Here is a 16784-nt window from a genome sequence, read left to right on the forward strand (position 1 = left end):
AGGCCCTGGCACAGGGTGCCCAGAGCAGCTGGGGCTGCCCCTGGATCCCTGGCAGTGGCCAAGGCCAGGTTGGACATTGGGGCTTGGGGCAGCCTGGGACAGTGGGAGGTGTCCCTGCCCATGGCAGGAACGGTGGAATGAGATGAGCTTCGAGATCCCTCGTAACCCAAACTGTTCTATGGTTCTTTGACTTAAATAGTGAAGAGCAGTGTGGATGAGTGCTGGGATATTTCAGCTGGGACATGAGGCAGGGATTAAACATTTTGAGATGCTCCAGAAGTTCTGTCTGTGCTGCTCTGGCCTCTCCACCTGCAGCTCTCTGTACCTGCAGCTGGACCTCCTTCCTCCAGGGCTGAGCTCCCTGAATTCAGGGTGCTGCTGGGCAAGGTCAGGGAAAAGGTTGTTCTGCCAGCTGCAAACACTTCGGTCACTGGGGAGTCACAGAGCTGGTGGCAGCAGGGGGATGTGCCAGCACAAAGGCAGTGAGTGGAATTACTGTGATAATACATTTCAGTCCTCTTTTTATAACAGATTATAGGGAAGACTCCTCAAATCTTTTTGAGTGTGTTTGCAATGGTTCAATAAGTTTTAATTATTCCAGATCTGTTCTTTATGTGTAGTACAAGAAGCCAGGTCAGATTTAAGGAAATAACTACTGATTCCCTAGACATGTAAAATAAAATTCTTTTTGAATGTCACCTCCTGGGAGATGAGAGCCATGTCCAGGTTAGGGTGTTTTCAGTTTTCCCTCATCCATGTTGAATTCCTCTCTCATGCCTCACCTGCTGTTCCAAAACACTCCCCAGCTTTCACTGGCTAACAGGCCACAATATTGAGCAAGAAGATGCTTTGCTTTCTCTTCCTGACCTTGCTTTGACTTTCACCTGTCAGTGACTGCAGTCACAGCCATCATTCTGAAGGGAAGCTGAAACCCAGCTTGGGGATAACTGCTGAACGATGGTTCCTGGTGGGAGTGAAGCTTCTGGAGCACACCACTGTAATTTTTGTGCCTTCTGTGCTCTTTATCCTGACTGTAAACTCTGTATTCCCTCTGTTTGCAGGCACCAGAGCAATGGGGCAGTGATCTCCCGCTGCGGCCAGCCCGAGGTGAGCTGGTGGGGCTGGAGGAACGCCGACGATGAGCACCTGGTCCAGTCCGTAGCCAAAGCCTGTGCCTCAGACTCCAGGTCCAACAGTAACAAGTTAATGAATGGGAATTGTTCCAGAGATTTCTCCAACGGAGGGGACCTCTCTGATGTGGAATTCGGTAAGGCTGTCACCGTTGCTTTTCTGTAGAGGGCAGAGCTTTATGTACAAGTGAAATCTCTGGTGCTGTAACAGATTGAATCTGTTGTATTTAGTCCCAGTTCTCGTTGTGGGACTGAGTGAATCATGCTGTAACCAATGTCAGAAGGATCCTCTGAGCTCTTCACTCGTTTCCTCCTCCCCAGACTCCTCCATCTCCAATGCCTCAGGAGCAGAGAGTTTGGCAATCCAGCCGCAGAAGCTTTTGATCCTGGACGCGCGATCTTACGCAGCAGCCGTGGCCAACAGAGCCAAGGGGGGTGGCTGTGAGTGCCCAGGTGAGCAACATTCCTCCTCGGTTTTCCAGTAAATCAGTCAAAGGGATTTGCTCAGATATAATTGCCCTGACACCCTTCAGTACTGCCTGTACACTGCTCATCGGTCTGAACGTTCTGGATCATGGCAGCCCGCACCCAGCCCTTCAAAGGGCAGGTTTAGCTGTTAATTAGTCTGTTCTCAGGCCATTAACCCAGCTGGCAACAGTGCTCAGCAAATGCTGAACCCTGTGGAATCTGCTGAAGAGCTTTCCCTTGCTGAGTCAGATGTATAAACTAGAGAGAGACAAAGGTGTCCGGTGTGCTCATGTCTAAAACCCCTGAACTTGTAAAACCCACTGACTGCAGAGGAGAAAAACACTCTAGAATGGTTGTGCAAAATACAACTTCTCAGCAATTTTCCTAAAGCTGAAGCATTTTTCAGTATTTATATCATAGCAGCTGCAATCCTGCCTCACCTTGCACGTGTAATACAGTTGCAACACCACTTTCTGTGTTCTTTGGCACTTGTGAATTGGTGGTTTTATAAACAAGGTATTATTTATGGTCACTGTTGGGTATGAATGCAGCCTGTAAAAATTCCATGGGTGGAGAAACTGGAAAAAAATCCCAGACAGAAAAACTGGAGATAAGATAACGAAAGCTCTTTTGACCATTTATTTTTGTTTTGATCTTTGCTGCAGTAGCTGCATTTTGATTTGTAACCACCAGTAAAAAAAAAGGAAGTTTCCATTTGCCTCAAAACTGCTAATTCATTCTTCATCAGAGAATAAAATTTCAAAACACAAAAGCAGAGTATACAGGAAGTTTGATTTTCTTCCTGTATATTGGTTCTTTAATTCTGTGGAGAAGGTTTTCAAGCAGCTTGTCACCTTCAATGAAACCTGTACTGCTTTTTGCTGCCAAGTTTTCTGCAGGTGTTGCCAGGTTTGCTTCATTCTCTGTATAAAAGCAGCTCATTTATGCTGTGCTTTATTTTAGATATAATACAGTAAAAATACAAACAACTCTGAAGTTGTCTGATACTGTCTGAGGCTGCTCCTGGAGTTACAGTCTCTCGTTGTGTTTGGCCCAGCATTTGTTGGGCTGATAAAGAGTTGGGAAATGGAATGATACAAAACATCAGAGACTCCTGAATTTTCTTGTGCAAGCACTCAGTATCCCAGATTGTGAATCCGGATTATTTTTCTCCAGTAGAAATGGTCGTTTTGTGTGCTCATTCTTGTGCAGACTGAAGCATCACAGCAGAGGGAAGACTAAATCCAGGAAAAGCTACTCAGTGGGTATTTTCTGGCCCTCTTTAGGTCTTTCCAGGCCTCCAGTGTTGCTTGAGCACATCCAAAGTAATTCCATGTATCTTCTGCTTTCCTGAGCTCCCAGGATTTCTCATATGTGTGATCCCTCCTCATACCATTCCCCTCAGAAGAAAGCAGTGGATGGAGCAACCTTTTGGCCTTTTTGAATGCTTAGGAAAAGGAATCTGTAATCTGTATAACTTACATCCTTAAATTACCACTTAACTATTACTTGTGTTTCACATCTATTGTCCTTTTACATCTCAGTCTTTTTACAAACATTCTGGCACCTGGAGCACAGCAATATCCCTATTCCCATAGGTTTGCACTCTGCTTTTTGTAACCTGAAGTGAAACATTTGAAATAAATACAGCAGGACTTTGCTAAATGCTTCCTGTTTTGCTGGGCTGTGGAGTCATGCCTGGAATACCCAGTGAGCTCTGAGGACTTAGGGAATCTTCATAAACAAATTATTTTATCTGCCCACAGCAACAGGGGTTTGTTTTTATGAAAAATCTCCTTTTAGCAAGGCAGTTGTTTTTTTCTTCCCTCTTGCTCTTTACCTGCAGAATATTACCCAAACTGTGAAGTAGTGTTCATGGGGATGGCAAACATCCATTCCATCCGCAAGAGCTTCCAGTCGCTGCGTCTGCTCTGCACACAAATGCCAGACCCAGGAAAGTAAGTGGAAGTTTGGGGGTTTGGGCCTTTGGTTCCATGTTTCTGCAGCCACATTCTTCTGCTGATGATCTGGAAATTGAAATTCAGTGGATTTTCCCTTGGTAATAATGCTAAGCTATGTTTTTCCATTTTTGTGGAAGTCATTGGTTTATTCTGATTGAAGTGAACCTAGAAGATTAGTTCTGAAATTAGAGCGTAACCTTGAATATTGATACCAGAATGTTGTTTCTTCTGGTGGGCTTCTGAGCACTTAGACTGATCTGCTATTCCCAGCTCTTTAATCCTCACCGTTGGCTCTCATTTGGAAAATTCTGGTGGTGTTCCATGTACTTCACTCCTTTATAGTGTCATTTCAGGATATTTCATAATATTTCATACCCATCCAGTGGTGTGGGGTAACTACCCTGTAACAGCCCATCACCTGGGGAGCTTCTGAGCTTGGGTCCTTGCTGTAGTTACCCCAGTCCTGTTTTCCCTCCCACTTCCCTGTATTTGCTGCTAAAGCCTTCCATGGTTTCAAAGTACATCCAAACCTTCAGCTCATCCCAGAGAATGGCAGTTCCTTGGGTTGGCTACATGGCTTTGCTGCTTCCACCTCTTGGAAAGCGCTAACAAGACACAACTGAAAAATACTCCAGGGTGACACTCACAGCTTATTAAAACAGGAGCTTTGCCATGATAAACTCAGACATCCAAACCTGAAAGCATTTTAAAAGAGCAAAAACTGTCTTGCCTGGTTTCCCTCTAGTTGGCTGTCAGCTCTGGAGAGCACCAAGTGGCTGCAGCACCTGTCAGTGCTCCTGAAATCCGCGCTGCTCGTGGTGCACGCCGTGGACCGGGACCAGCGGCCGGTGCTGGTTCACTGCTCCGACGGCTGGGACCGCACCCCCCAGATCGTGGCCCTGGCCAAGCTCCTGCTGGACCCCTACTACAGGACCACAGAGGTGGGTAAAGCAGCTGGGAGTGGTTGGGGTCTTTGGAGTGAGCCTGTCTGTGAATGATTTCAGGTTTCTCCGCTGGCAAAGGCACTGAAGCTGGCAGGAGTTTATCACCCACAGTCTGCAGTTACACACAGGTGTAGGTGCCTCTGTAACTCAGGAGTAGCTCACATTCCCTCTGCTGCAGCTGCACGGTCACGGTCTGTGCTTCCCTGTATTAAGTTTAGGAATATGGAGTACAAAGTGCTGCAATTGCAGCTTCTGCTGCACCCCTCCTCTTTGCTGGATTTCCCGACTGCATGGTTTTCCAGTTTCACATTTTCATTGCTCTCTGTCACTTACATTTCTCCTCATTTTCCCCCCTTCCATCACCTCAGCACCGTGGGATGTGTGCTGGCTGGGCTCCATCTGCCAGCCCACGGGCAAGATGCCTTTGTTGTCCAGAACAGAACTCTGTGTCTGAACGCTGCTGTGAGCTGCTGCTTAAAGCCTCACACACACAAGGACCAGAGGCTGGAACTGCCTTTTGTATGGAAGTGTGAAAACTTCCTGGATCCTTTTCCACGTGGATTCTAGAAGCTGGCATCCATCAGGCAAAACGTGCTGCTCTGGCCTGGGCACAGGATCTGCTCCTGGTCCTCCAAAGGGTGCTGTCCTTCCTGCTTGGAGAGCAGAGTTGTGCTGTGCACACCCTGGGGCTTCCGTGTCACCCAGAGCAAACCATAAACTGTAGCTGTCTGTACCAGGATCAGAAACACTGAGGAAAATGAATTTTCAGCACTGTCAGATTTAAAGCTTTTCAGCTGCCAGCCATTATTTTGGCTTTAATCACAGCCATTATTTTGGCTCTAATCACAGCCTTTGACTCAATAAACATTCTCTACAATTTTTCTTTCCACTAAGAACCAAAACCTTCCTGCCCCGTGATGGATTTCAGGTCCTGCGAGAGACAGTGTGACATTCAGCTGCTCACCCAGGCACTGTTTGGGAGTGTTCTTTGCCCTTTTCATGAAAAATCACTCAAGTGAACCTTTAATCAACTTTGTGACTGGTGTACACACAGACAAGCACCTGCTCTCCCTGAGCTTGGATGTCCTGTTGTGGATGGATGATTTTCTTTCCTGACAGATGGATCTGACCATCATTTTCAAGGAAAGTTTTCATATGACTTGTCCAGCTATTGGACACCATGATCCAGAAGCTTTGGCAAGATGAAGTTCCTACTTGTCACTGCCTGGGTGAGATAGGGCTCATATCAGGATGCTCCCTGCCAGTCACTGATTCCCTTTCCCGTTCATGTCGTTTGGGATTCCATATCTGTCCTAATTTCATTGCAGAGCACAGAGGCATTAGGGAAAGCAGTAAAGAGAAGTAATGAGCCCAGTGCTGAGGGGAAATAGGAGAGAGGACACAGCCATTCCCACAAGTCTCAGATCATCTCAGAAAACTGAACCGAAGAAAAACAGGAATTCTTCATCTGTCCTCTCCTTCCTGCAGGGTTTCCAGGTACTAGTGGAGACGGAGTGGCTGGATTTTGGCCACAAGTTTGCAGATCGCTGCGGCCACGGGGAGAATTCAGATGACCTCAATGAGCGCTGCCCAGTGTTTCTGCAGTGGCTGGACTGTGTCCATCAGCTCCAGAGGCAGTTCCCCTGCTCCTTCGAGTTTAACGAAGCATTCCTTGTGAGTTGAGAGATTGCTGCTTTATAGACTGCTGTTAAACACTGCTGGAAAGCCCAGGGTGGGGATTTTCCCATCTTTCTGTGACATTCTGTGTCCAAGGCCAGGTTGGATGGGGGTTGGAACAACCTGGGATAGTGGAAGGTGTCCCTGCCCATGGCAGGGGTGGGTTGAGATGGGCTTTAAAGTCCCTTCCCACCCAAACCATTCCATTATTTTATATATATGTATATATATATATATGAGTATATTCTATATATGCTCTCACCTGATGAAGGGAACAGGAAAGCTGCCAGGACGCAGTGGACAGAAGCACTTGTGTAACCCATGGGGTCTGTTCACTCTTAAAAGCAGGACCCTCAAGGACTTGTTTTAGACTTTAAAAGACATAGATGATGTGAACTGAATAGTCTCACCTAAGAGGTGTAAAACATCCACACAGCCTGAAAAAAATCCTTCCCACAGCCAGTGCAAACTCCCTCCTGCTTTGATCTTGTTTTGACTTGGATACTCCTCCTCTAAAAACAACCTGCTCCATTCATTTTTTTTCAGTTTCTTTGCTGAAAATGTGTAGGGTATAGGAGCTGTGCTTACCTTCTTTGGAAGCAGACAGCATTCCTATTAGGAATTCACCCAAGATGGTCCAAGTCAGTTCTCAGATCTCTGGGGAAGCGGCAGTCATGGGCTGCAGGACCAGTAATCTGAAGAGCAGAAGTTTTTATGAAGTGTCTGATCCACTAAGAGATTTAAGGCACATTCCTGTGATTGTGGCTGGCTGGAATTACCACTTGCCAGCTCAGCCATGTAACTGAGTCCATGTACAGTCCCCGAGTAGCTCAGTTGTGAAATGAGATACAACAGGTAGTAACTGGCTTCACAGCACACTGCTAATCTCCATGGGCTGGGAGAGAACATACCCGTGATGTGCTGGCCTTTGTAGAGTGAACCCCTAATTTATCACAGTAGTGAAGTACTTGTCTTCATTTAAACATCTGAATAATCCCAAGGAAGTCATTGATATGCCTAAAGTTAAGCTGGCATTTGTTAGGCTGGGCCCACAGCATGGAGTGATTAACGAGCAGCATTTCTGTGCTGCATGAATGTTTTGTAGCAGAGGAATGATGATTCTGCTTTGCCTGGCCTGCAGGGCATTGAGTTTGTATCAACATGACTTGATTAGGAACAAATATTTTGTCTTTCTATGTTACATTTTTCCTGAATTTCTTCCATTATGATTTTAGAAGATTCCGCTCCCCTTGCATTCCTTTGCAATTGGTTTGTAAGGAAATATGCGAAAAATGCTGTGGATTGGTGTGGCAGCCCCGGCGAGGGGTTTGGCCCTGGGCAGGGAGGGTGAGGCTGATCCCTTGTGCCAGCTGACACTGTGTGTGTGTGTGTGGCTCTGTGCAGGTGAAGTTGGTGCAGCACACCTACTCCTGCCTCTTTGGAACATTCCTGTGCAACAATGCGAAAGAGAGAGGAGAGAAACACACTCAGGAACGGACCTGCTCCGTCTGGTCTTTGCTGCGGGCAGCAAACAAAGCCTTCAAAAACCTGCTCTACTCCTCCCAATCGGAATCTGTATGTATCCCAACCCCTTCCTGTGGGAGAGTCCTGGGGTCTCCCCTAAACAGCATCCCCCAAAAGGGGGGTCCCTTGAGAAACACCCCAGCAGTGGGACATGGTGACCTGGGGTTCAACCACAGCTGAGGTGGTGGCTGCCCCATCCCTGGAGGTGTCCAAGGCCAGGTTGGACGATGCTTGGAGCAACCTGGGATAGTGGAAGGTGTCTCTGCCCATGGCAGGGGTGGCACTGGATGAGCTTTGGGGTCCCTTCCAGCCCAAACCCTTGTGTGGTTCTCTGAACTGTCACCATGGACAGAAAGGTGATTCCAGACCAGCTCAGCTCTCCCTGACATTCACCTTAAAACACCCAGCTCAGGCTGATGTTTGAAGTGTTGGGTTAATTTTGCTGATATTTGAGGAATGTCAAATGCTGCCTCAGAAATTTCTCTGTGCTGGAAATGTGCTTTCTGGGACTAAATATTTTATTTTTTTGTAACAGAAAACATTTCAGTGTTTGATAAATAGACCTCTCTGGAGACCTAGCTGTGTCAGAGGAGTGACACAAAATTGCCTGCAAACCTAGACACTGTGTTTAAATTCATCTTAAATCTAAACAGAGAAAGTGGCTCATATTATTTAGTGTATCTTTGTTTCTCTCGATACCTTCAGGTTTTTAGTTTGGCTCCTTCATGGTAGGAGCTCCCTGAAGGTTCTGGGAGTGGGCTCAGTTGTGTGTTTGATACAAGGTCATGTGAAGGATTCAGTGGTGCAGAGCACAGGCAAGAGAGCAAACACCAAATGACATCATGGTTAGGATTGCATGGCCTTGTATAAATATTTAAACCCTTTTTATTTATGGAAGTATCAGATGTCATAAACTGAACTGTAAGGACTGTGCAGTGGCTGTGCATATGACAGATGTGGCTTGCAGTTGTTTCTTAGAGCAAATTTAAACCCTGGCTAAGTAGGAAGGAGTTTTGTGCCCGCAGTGGTTGTAAAAAGGTGGATTTTCTACTCCCTGAGCCCTTCTTGGCTGTTTGTGCCCTGGCTCTGGGCTGTCACTGCAACGAGCCCTTGGAGCCTTCCCACCTGACACTTGTGAGGAGAGTGTGTGAGGCAGAGCAGACACAGCCTAGGGGGATCTTAAAGCTATGGATGGATCTAAATTTCCCTGAAAATGCCGGGAAAGCATAGAGAGGGCTCTCACAGTGGCTGTGTGGACAGGTCTGTCCTTGGGCTGCCCTTCTGTGCTCTAGCCCACTTGGCCCCTGTTCTCAGGAAATACTCACAAGGACACTCGTTCTGCACGTGGGAGTTTGGGTAATTTCCTGTCTTGGGTTCATCTGCTTGTGGTTTTATTTCAGGCTTTAAAAGATGCCTCTGGTGCAGCCACATCTCTTACACAGCACGAGTTAAGAGCAGCAGCCACCCCTCAGCCCTTGCCCTGCTCAGTGCCAGGGGAGCAGGGTGTTCAGACAATCACCAAATACCCTCATTTAGGAAGGGACCCACAGGGATCATCCAGTCCAAGGGACCCACAGGGATCATCCAGTCCAACCCCTGGCCCTGCACAGACACTCCAAAATCCTACTCTGTGCCTGACAGTGGTACCCAAACACTCCTGAAGCTCTGGTAGCCTCGGGGCTGTGACCATTCCCTGGGGAGCCTGGGCAGTGCCTGTCTGGTGGAGCAGACTGTTCCTCTGCCATTGCCTGCTTTTCCATGGGAAAGTTGCTTGGAAAAGAGTGGAATTGCTAGAGCGAGCCCAGGTGTTTTTAAAGTAAAACAGAAATGACATTCCACAATGAAGGAATCCCTTTTAAGAGCAAGCTGTCTCTTCAAAGAACTTCTGCATGTACTCAGTATGTACCCGTGAGTGCCTCTGCTGGAGCCAGGGTGGGCTCTGGTGGATTGGGGTCCATGGATGAGTGCAGCTCCCTCTGGCACGGGGTAACACAACACCCAAGGGAACCTCAGCACTCACAATGAGCTACTGGATTCCATGAGTTATGAAGGTGTAGATTCACAGAGAGCTCACTGCAGGAGTTCATTCAGGAGGGGCTGAAGGCCAGCATTGTTCTGCCTCTGACAGAAAAGGTCACTCTAGCCCCGAGTGTGGCTGATGAAATGCTGTCACCGGCCCTTGGTGTGGGCTGGACATGTCCCAGCTGAGACCTGCCCAGTGAACTGCCACCCTCAAAGCTGAACTTCTGCTGGGAGCCAGCAGCTGACCCTTCCCGTGTGCTCCCCTGCCAGGTGCTGTATCCCGTGTGCCATGTGCGGAACTTGATGCTCTGGAGCGCTGTTTACCTGCCCTGCTCCTCCCCCTCCACGCCCGCCGACGACACCTGTGCCCCGTACCCTGTGCCAGGCTCTAGCCCCGAAGAGCAGCCTCTGGGCAGGTGAGCCTAGAGCCCAGAAATCCCGTCCTGTGAAGTAAGATCAACAGAGAATATCGGGGGATATGGAAGGAGAATGCTTGGGTGGGAGGGCAGGATTTCTCCTGGGTGTATTGGTGGGACTGTGGGACTGAGCTTCCCAAGCACAGCCTGTCCGTGGGGTGGGTTTGGAAGCTGTCACATTTCAGGGCTGACAGCGTGGCAGAGAGAAGCTGGGCAAATAAAGTTAAGGTCTGGGTGTCCCATAGCCACAGAAAATTCCTTCTATCCTTGTGGGATATTAGCTTTCATTGGTTATCTTGAATTTGAGTTCCTTTTCAGTGTTGCATAACCATTTCTTTGCTTTTTGTACAATGAGCACATGTTAATTAGGAGGTGTGACCGGGCTGTAAGCATTGGGGCTTGCTGGTAAAGGGATTAATCTGGGAATGTTTGAAGTCTGGTTGAACGTATTTTCCTGATGGCAAACAAAGGAAGTACTGAAGCAGCTCTGCACTGCAGATGGTTGGAATGTGCTCCTGGATAATACTTCCCACAAGTCCTTTAGCTGGCAGATTGTTACTGTCCTAATCAAGGGGCTGGTTTTAAATCACAGTAGCTCAATGTTTATGAAAACATCCTCTGACTTGGGAGTGGGATTGTTTGTCCCTCTGCAGGTTACCAAAGACAAGATCCTTTGACAATCTGACGACAGCCTGTGACAGCAGCATGCCTACAACCAACCGCCGGAGCAGCGACCCCAGCCTCAACGAGAAGTGGCAGGAGCACCGCCGCTCCCTGGAGCTCAGCAGCCTGGGCCCCCCTGGGGACGACCCCTTTGAGGGGGACGGGCTGGGCAGGCAGGGCAGGGCCCCCGTGGGGGCAGAGCTCTCTGTGGCAGCCGGGGTGGCAGAGGGACAGATGGAGAACATTCTGCAGGAGGCCACTAAAGATGATGTTGGGCTGGAGGAGCACTTGAGGGGTGGCCTGGAGGCAGCAGGGAAAGGGGATGAGGTTGGCCTGGATAAGGAGAAGAGAGCTGACAATCTGTGTGGGGAAAAGGCCAAGGCGGATACAGGTATCGTAACGAACAATCCCACACCCACCCCACACCCGGCCTCACGCGGTGCTTCGGAGCTCAAAGGACAACAGGACGAGCACAGCGACCCCAGCAGCGCTCTCCAGAAGGCACCTCTGGGAAGAGGAGTGCAGGCTGTTCCTGCCGAGGGCTCCGGAAACAGAGATGCTCCAAACAACGCGGAGGAAGAAGGCGTTGGGAAAGGCGAAGAAGTGGAGAGCCCGTACGGCACAGCCCAGGCCGGCCTGGCCTTCCCTCTGACAGCCCTGCCGGAGGCGAGGACATCCAGCATCGAGAGCTCCACGGAAACCTTAACGGAGACTGAAGCAAAGCCCGAGCTCACGCCCAGGGCTCCGTGCCACAGACCTCACCCCTTCGACAACAGCGCTGACGAGCTGTCCCGAACTCTGGAGAACAGGCCAGAGGGGGAGTGCATGATAGAGCTCCAAAAACTGGGATCAAGAATGCATAGGACTTCTAGTAGCAACGCCACACACCTCCCGATGCCTTCCCCTTGTGCCTTGCCTCTAGCAGACCGCAAAGATGAGGTGGTGTGTAACGGGGAGCTGGAGCCGGAGAACAAACTGGCAGAGAAACCCGCGGGACTCACGGCCCCGAAATTCCCCGCCACCAACGGACACTGCGTCAACGGCGAGGATGGGCGGATCAAGGCCTCGCTGAGCCGGCAGATGTCCATGGCCAGCTGCAGCTCTGCCCAGCTCCACCTGAGGAACTTGCACCAGAAATGGATGTTCAGCCAGCTCGGGAAGCAGCCGGCCGGCAGCCCGGACCAGCCGGCCCGCAGCCACCTGGACGACGACGGGATGCCCGTCTACAGCGACGTCATCCAGCAGCGCCTGCGCCAGATCGAGACGGGCCATCAGCAGGAGGTGGAGACCCTCAAGAAGCAGGTGCAGGAGCTGAAGAGCCGCCTGGAGAGCCAGCTCCTCAACAGCTCCCTGCGGCTCAACGGCGACTACGGCGACGAAGTGGTGAGTGAGCGTCACCGGGCCGAGCTGAGCTCACCCTGCCCTCAGCTCCTGCCTCACGGCTCAGGGCGTGACTTTTGGGCTCTTACAGACCTCTCCAGGTCATCCTGAGGAGGGCAAACACTGCCTGAGTACCTGATACTGGAGATATTGATGATTGATACTGTCACTGGACTTCAGTTTAAGCAGAAAGGTTTATTTTGGGATGGGTGTTGCACAGCAGCTCACACTTGCCTGGCCGTACCTAAACACCTTCCCTGGCCTCAGTAAAACCAACCAAACCCCTGGTTTACCAAACCTCAGTAAAACCAACCAAACTCTTGGTTTACTGCTGTCTTCATGTAGGGCAAAGATATTTTCCTGTGCCATTTTTGGGACAGCAGCATAGGATGATCCCTTAGTTCTCTGCAGGTTCCAGCTGCAGTGGCAGCTCTGGGAGCTCAAACCCATCAGGGTCACCCCATCCTTTTCAGGTGCTCCAGGCTCACTGACTGGAATAAATTTCTGGAATTCTAAATTAACTGGAACAAATTACCTGAGCTTTTGTGGCAGCTGTATTTCAACAAGGCTTTTTCTCTCAACAAATTAAGAATTCTAAGGGAGCTTTTAAACCATTTGTGATTTTATTTGGTAGTGTTTAAAGTTGTAAAAGTAGAGACTTTTGTAGAGAATTGTGCTTTCCTGTGGGTTTGAGCACTTGCCTGTAATTTCTGAGGCTGTTGCAACACCCATCAGAAATTCCTTTTCCTACATGGTTTATATGCCTGCAAAATTGGGAAAAAAAATATTTATAGGAGGTTCCCAACTTCTGTTTGTTGAATTCACTGTTTAGAAGTGGCAGAGGTGCTGGATAGTCCCAGGTACGTTTGTTGTGAAAAATCCTTGGAGCCTTCTTGGCTCTTCCCATTGGAGATGCAGCACAAGGTGCTCATTGGGCTCAGTGTCACTGCTAAAAGCTTGAATTCCTTGGAGAAATTGGGTGCTTTGGCTTAATGGATTCTGCTCCCATTTTTTTAAGGGCCTTTGGAAGCTGCAGTGTAGGGCTGGCAGTGCCTCCAGAAAATTCCCTGGTTTTAAGGACCTGATCTCTACCTTGTGCCTCTTGGGAGTTGCAGGTTTTTGTCTGGAACTCCAGGACTGCCATTCCTCAGGCACAAAAATACATGAACTCAAGATTTCTTGCTATTTTGATATATTTTAAGGGCTGGCTGAGTTTTAATTGAGTTAAAATCCACCTCTACCTGGATAGACTATATTAAGGAAGCATTATTCCCCAAAACCTATATATAGAATATACATGGCTCTAATTCTGAGTTTCCCATATGCAATTTGGCTTGTGTTTTCCCAAATCTTTGCCAACAAAAGGATATCTGTATTACTAATTATAGTTTTGAAAGTGAAACACCCTTGGAAAGGAATAAGGACCCTGGAATTGGAGCCACAGGGAGCAGGTTTTGGTTAATCACCCAGAGCTTTGCAGCAGAAACTGGATTCTAAATCCACTCTGCCTCGCATCATCTCATCACCAGAGGGTCCAGCCCTGCCCTGTTGGGGTTTCTGGGTTTTATTTGTGTGGAACAGGGATCTGGGGGGTTCCGTTCAGCTGTGTTTGTTTGCCAACAGACGTCTATTCCTGACTCGGAAAGCAATCTGGATCAGAACTGCTTGTCTCGCTGCAGCACAGAGATTTTCTCTGAAGCCAGCTGGGAACAGGTGGATAAACAGGATACAGAGGTACAGACTAAATCCCTGTAAATTGCTCACTCTGGGATAATCCTAATTCAAATTATCCTCCAGCCTTTGGTCGTGTGCCACTTCTTGGGAAGTCTCTTCCTTGTGTTCCACTGGTCTGACACTTGACATACCAGTACCTGTGCCTATGAGCCCTCTGCTGCACAACCTCTGGGAGCTGGGGAGGGGGCTCAGGTGAGGAGTGCTGGCACTGCCCTGTCCCTGATGCCGGTGGCCGTCCCCACAGGTGACGCGGTGGCTCCCGGATCACCTGGCCGCGCACTACTGCAGGTAACTGGGAGGGGGGAGCTGGGACACTGCTCCCGTTCCCTGCACACCACAGGGCTTTCCTGGGACACAGCTCCTGTCTCAGGGATGGCTGTTGGAGCTGCCGAGGGAGCAGAGCAGTTCCTGCTGCTCCGTTCAGTTCATGCAGGGAGATAGTTAAAAGCCACATTTGGTGTTGGCTCCACTCCAGCCCAAACAGATCCCACCTTTCTTTCCTCAAACTGGATTTAGAGGCAGTTTAGATTTATATAAAACAGAGCTTTGTCCTGCTAGCATTCAGAAATTCAGTATATGAGTTACATGAAATACAGGAATAGCATCTTCTTCCCACTGCTGGTTGTGAACCTGCTCCTTTCCTTCTCTAACCATTCTCCCCTTTTCATTAACTTGCTCCTGCAGAATCTGAACAGAACACCTGTGTTAGATCAAGGTTTTCTGGATTATTCTTTGCCAGACCTATTGCCACAGAGGCTGCAGCAGCTCAGGCAGCAGCAGGGGCTTGATGAAGAGCAGGAGGCAGAGACCACTTGGCTCAATATGCTCGAGTTAAAGCCACAGAATCTCCAGTTTCCAGTTCTGTTTCAAATAAATTCCTATTCCTGGTTTCTGAACATGCAAAAACTATTACAGGAACTGTCATTTAAATAAATCTCAGTTACCACATTTTGATGCTCTGCTGCTTTTTGAAGTTGCAAAGAGTTATGAACATCGTTTTGGGTTTGTGTCTGGTTTATATTTTGCTCCATTTAGTCTTATAAAGTTAACCAAACCCAGGGAAGAAGCAAGAGAATCTGAATTTATTTTTTTTTACCATGCCCACTGTCTTTGTGCAAATTTGTATCCCCAGGGCTGGGCTTGGAACAGCTCCCAGAGCCTGGATACACACAGATCACCCCCAGCCCCACGAGGAGTTAAAATGGACTCAGGTTTTCAGGTCTGGCTCAAATCTCTCTGTTGGATCTTTACTCCTTCAGCTTCCACATGTGCAGTGACCCAGCTGTTGGTGAGACCAACACCATGAGTATCTCCATAGTAAACATTCACACCCCTCCCCTGGGAGTGGGAATGAGTTGAACCCCACAGTGTAAGGCCTTGAGCAGGGTAAAACCTTCCAGCTTCCTTGGTTGCTGGTGTTTGCTCCCTCTGCCTGTTCCCTGAGCTCTCTCTCCCTCCCTGCAGGGACACTGACCGAGTTGATCAGCTCTGGTGAGCATTTCCAGCAGCCTCTGTCCATTGTCCGTCTGCCTCTCCTGGGTGACTTCTCCCAACTAACTCAGCTCTTCTCCCTCTGTTTCTCACTTGCCTGGAAATCACCAGAACTAAGCTGGGGGTGGTCAGCACGAGCTGTTGGGGGTTGGATCCGTGTGAGCAGGCCTCTATCCTCACAGAAAGGCTTTTAGGACTTGGCTTTTGGGAGCTTAACGGGGATGTGGCTCAAACTAACGCTCACTGTCAGTCCATGTGTGTACTGCTCACTGACAGGAGACTGTCCTGCAAGTTTTATGCATTTATTTTTGATCATTTCCCTTTTTTCCCCATATTTTTGGGAGAGGGCCACGTGTTATCAAACACTTCCAGTATTGCTGTTCGGGGTGTTGGCAAAAACCCACCACTTGTTTTAGAAGGACTGAAAATCCCGTGGCTGGAACAGGTGCCACAGAGCTGGTGGAGGGTCAGGATCACCAAAACTGGATTAACATCTGAGATTTGGGATGAGGAGGAGGCGTGGGGAGCATGACTTTCAGCCCCCCTTCCTCAAATGAGCAACATCCCTTTTCCAGCCTGTTTTTTAATGTCTCTTTTTAATGTCTGAAGCAAAGCAGGGACCACCGGGATAGAAGGATGAGCTGTCCAGAGCTTACCAAAGCGGTGTCAGAGCACCATTATCTAGGATAAAACAACACAAACCCCGAGCATATGTTAGGAATGGTGAGCTCCAACAAAGAGATCCTTGTTTTAATCCCTCTGGTTGGTTTTCCCCACATCCATCAGTGAGCTGCTCTGGGATAATCATTCCTTGAGCAGCGAGATGGGGCTGTGGGGGGCTGTGTGGCACCTCCCGAGGCTGTTCCCACTCCTGCAGGTTTCCAGCAGGGTCCTCCAGTCTCAGAACCTCTGCAGAGAGGCTGGTCCCTGTCAGCCTTCCCATGCCGGGGTTCTGGCTCCGAGGCCCAGAGCCGCAGTGTGGAACTGAGGAAATGAGCCCACTGAAGTGGGAAATGGGATTTCTCTGCTGCCTCTCTCCCTGTCAGTGACCAGCAGCTGGAAATCTCCTTTCTTGGCTAGGAAGGATTAATCAGAGCTGCTGGGTGTCAGCAGAATTCCCTGGCAGCCTCTTGGCAGCAGCAGCAAATCTCCAGTGCAGAACAATGATCACAATCCTGGTGCCAAAGAGTTAATGGACATGGAAAAACCCAGGTCCTTGAAGTGCTGCTCCCAGCTCCTTGTAGGAATTGATGAGTTTGGAGGACAGGGCACACAGGGCTCACAGGTTTTGGGGGGGGGCTGCAGGAGGTGGTTAATGACTCTGAGTTGTAACGAGGTGCATGTGCCGGTGTGGCTCCGCCACGGCCCGGGATG

The 16784-nt window shown here is 49.1% G+C and overlaps 1 protein-coding gene across 4 annotated transcripts in view; it reads left to right on the forward strand.

Moving 5' to 3' along the window:
* MTMR3 (myotubularin related protein 3) overlaps window positions 1–16784 on the forward strand; it is a 73819-nt gene that overhangs the window by 53995 nt on the left and 3040 nt on the right. Inside the window, exons 10-20 of one of the 4 annotated variants that reach the window (XM_017746502.1) lie at window positions 1062–1267; window positions 1452–1583; window positions 3445–3556; window positions 4308–4500; window positions 5992–6177; window positions 7585–7755; window positions 9997–10142; window positions 10796–12188; window positions 13809–13919; window positions 14164–14207; window positions 15052–15138. In XM_017746502.1, coding sequence (XP_017601991.1) covers window positions 1062–1267; window positions 1452–1583; window positions 3445–3556; window positions 4308–4500; window positions 5992–6177; window positions 7585–7755; window positions 9997–10142; window positions 10796–12188; window positions 13809–13919; window positions 14164–14207; window positions 15052–15138 — 2781 coding nt within the window. Of the gene's footprint in view, window positions 1–1061; window positions 1268–1451; window positions 1584–3444; window positions 3557–4304; window positions 4501–5991; window positions 6178–7584; window positions 7756–9996; window positions 10143–10795; window positions 12189–13808; window positions 13920–14163; window positions 14208–15051; window positions 15139–16784 lie in introns of all 4 variants that reach the window. The other 3 variants (XM_017746501.1, XM_017746504.1, XM_017746503.1) reach the window with 3 other exon arrangements.

Source organism: Corvus brachyrhynchos, unplaced genomic scaffold, assembly GCF_000691975.1.
Source record: "Corvus brachyrhynchos isolate BGI_N302 unplaced genomic scaffold, ASM69197v1 scaffold19, whole genome shotgun sequence".
Taxonomy (NCBI): domain Eukaryota; kingdom Metazoa; phylum Chordata; class Aves; order Passeriformes; family Corvidae; genus Corvus; species Corvus brachyrhynchos.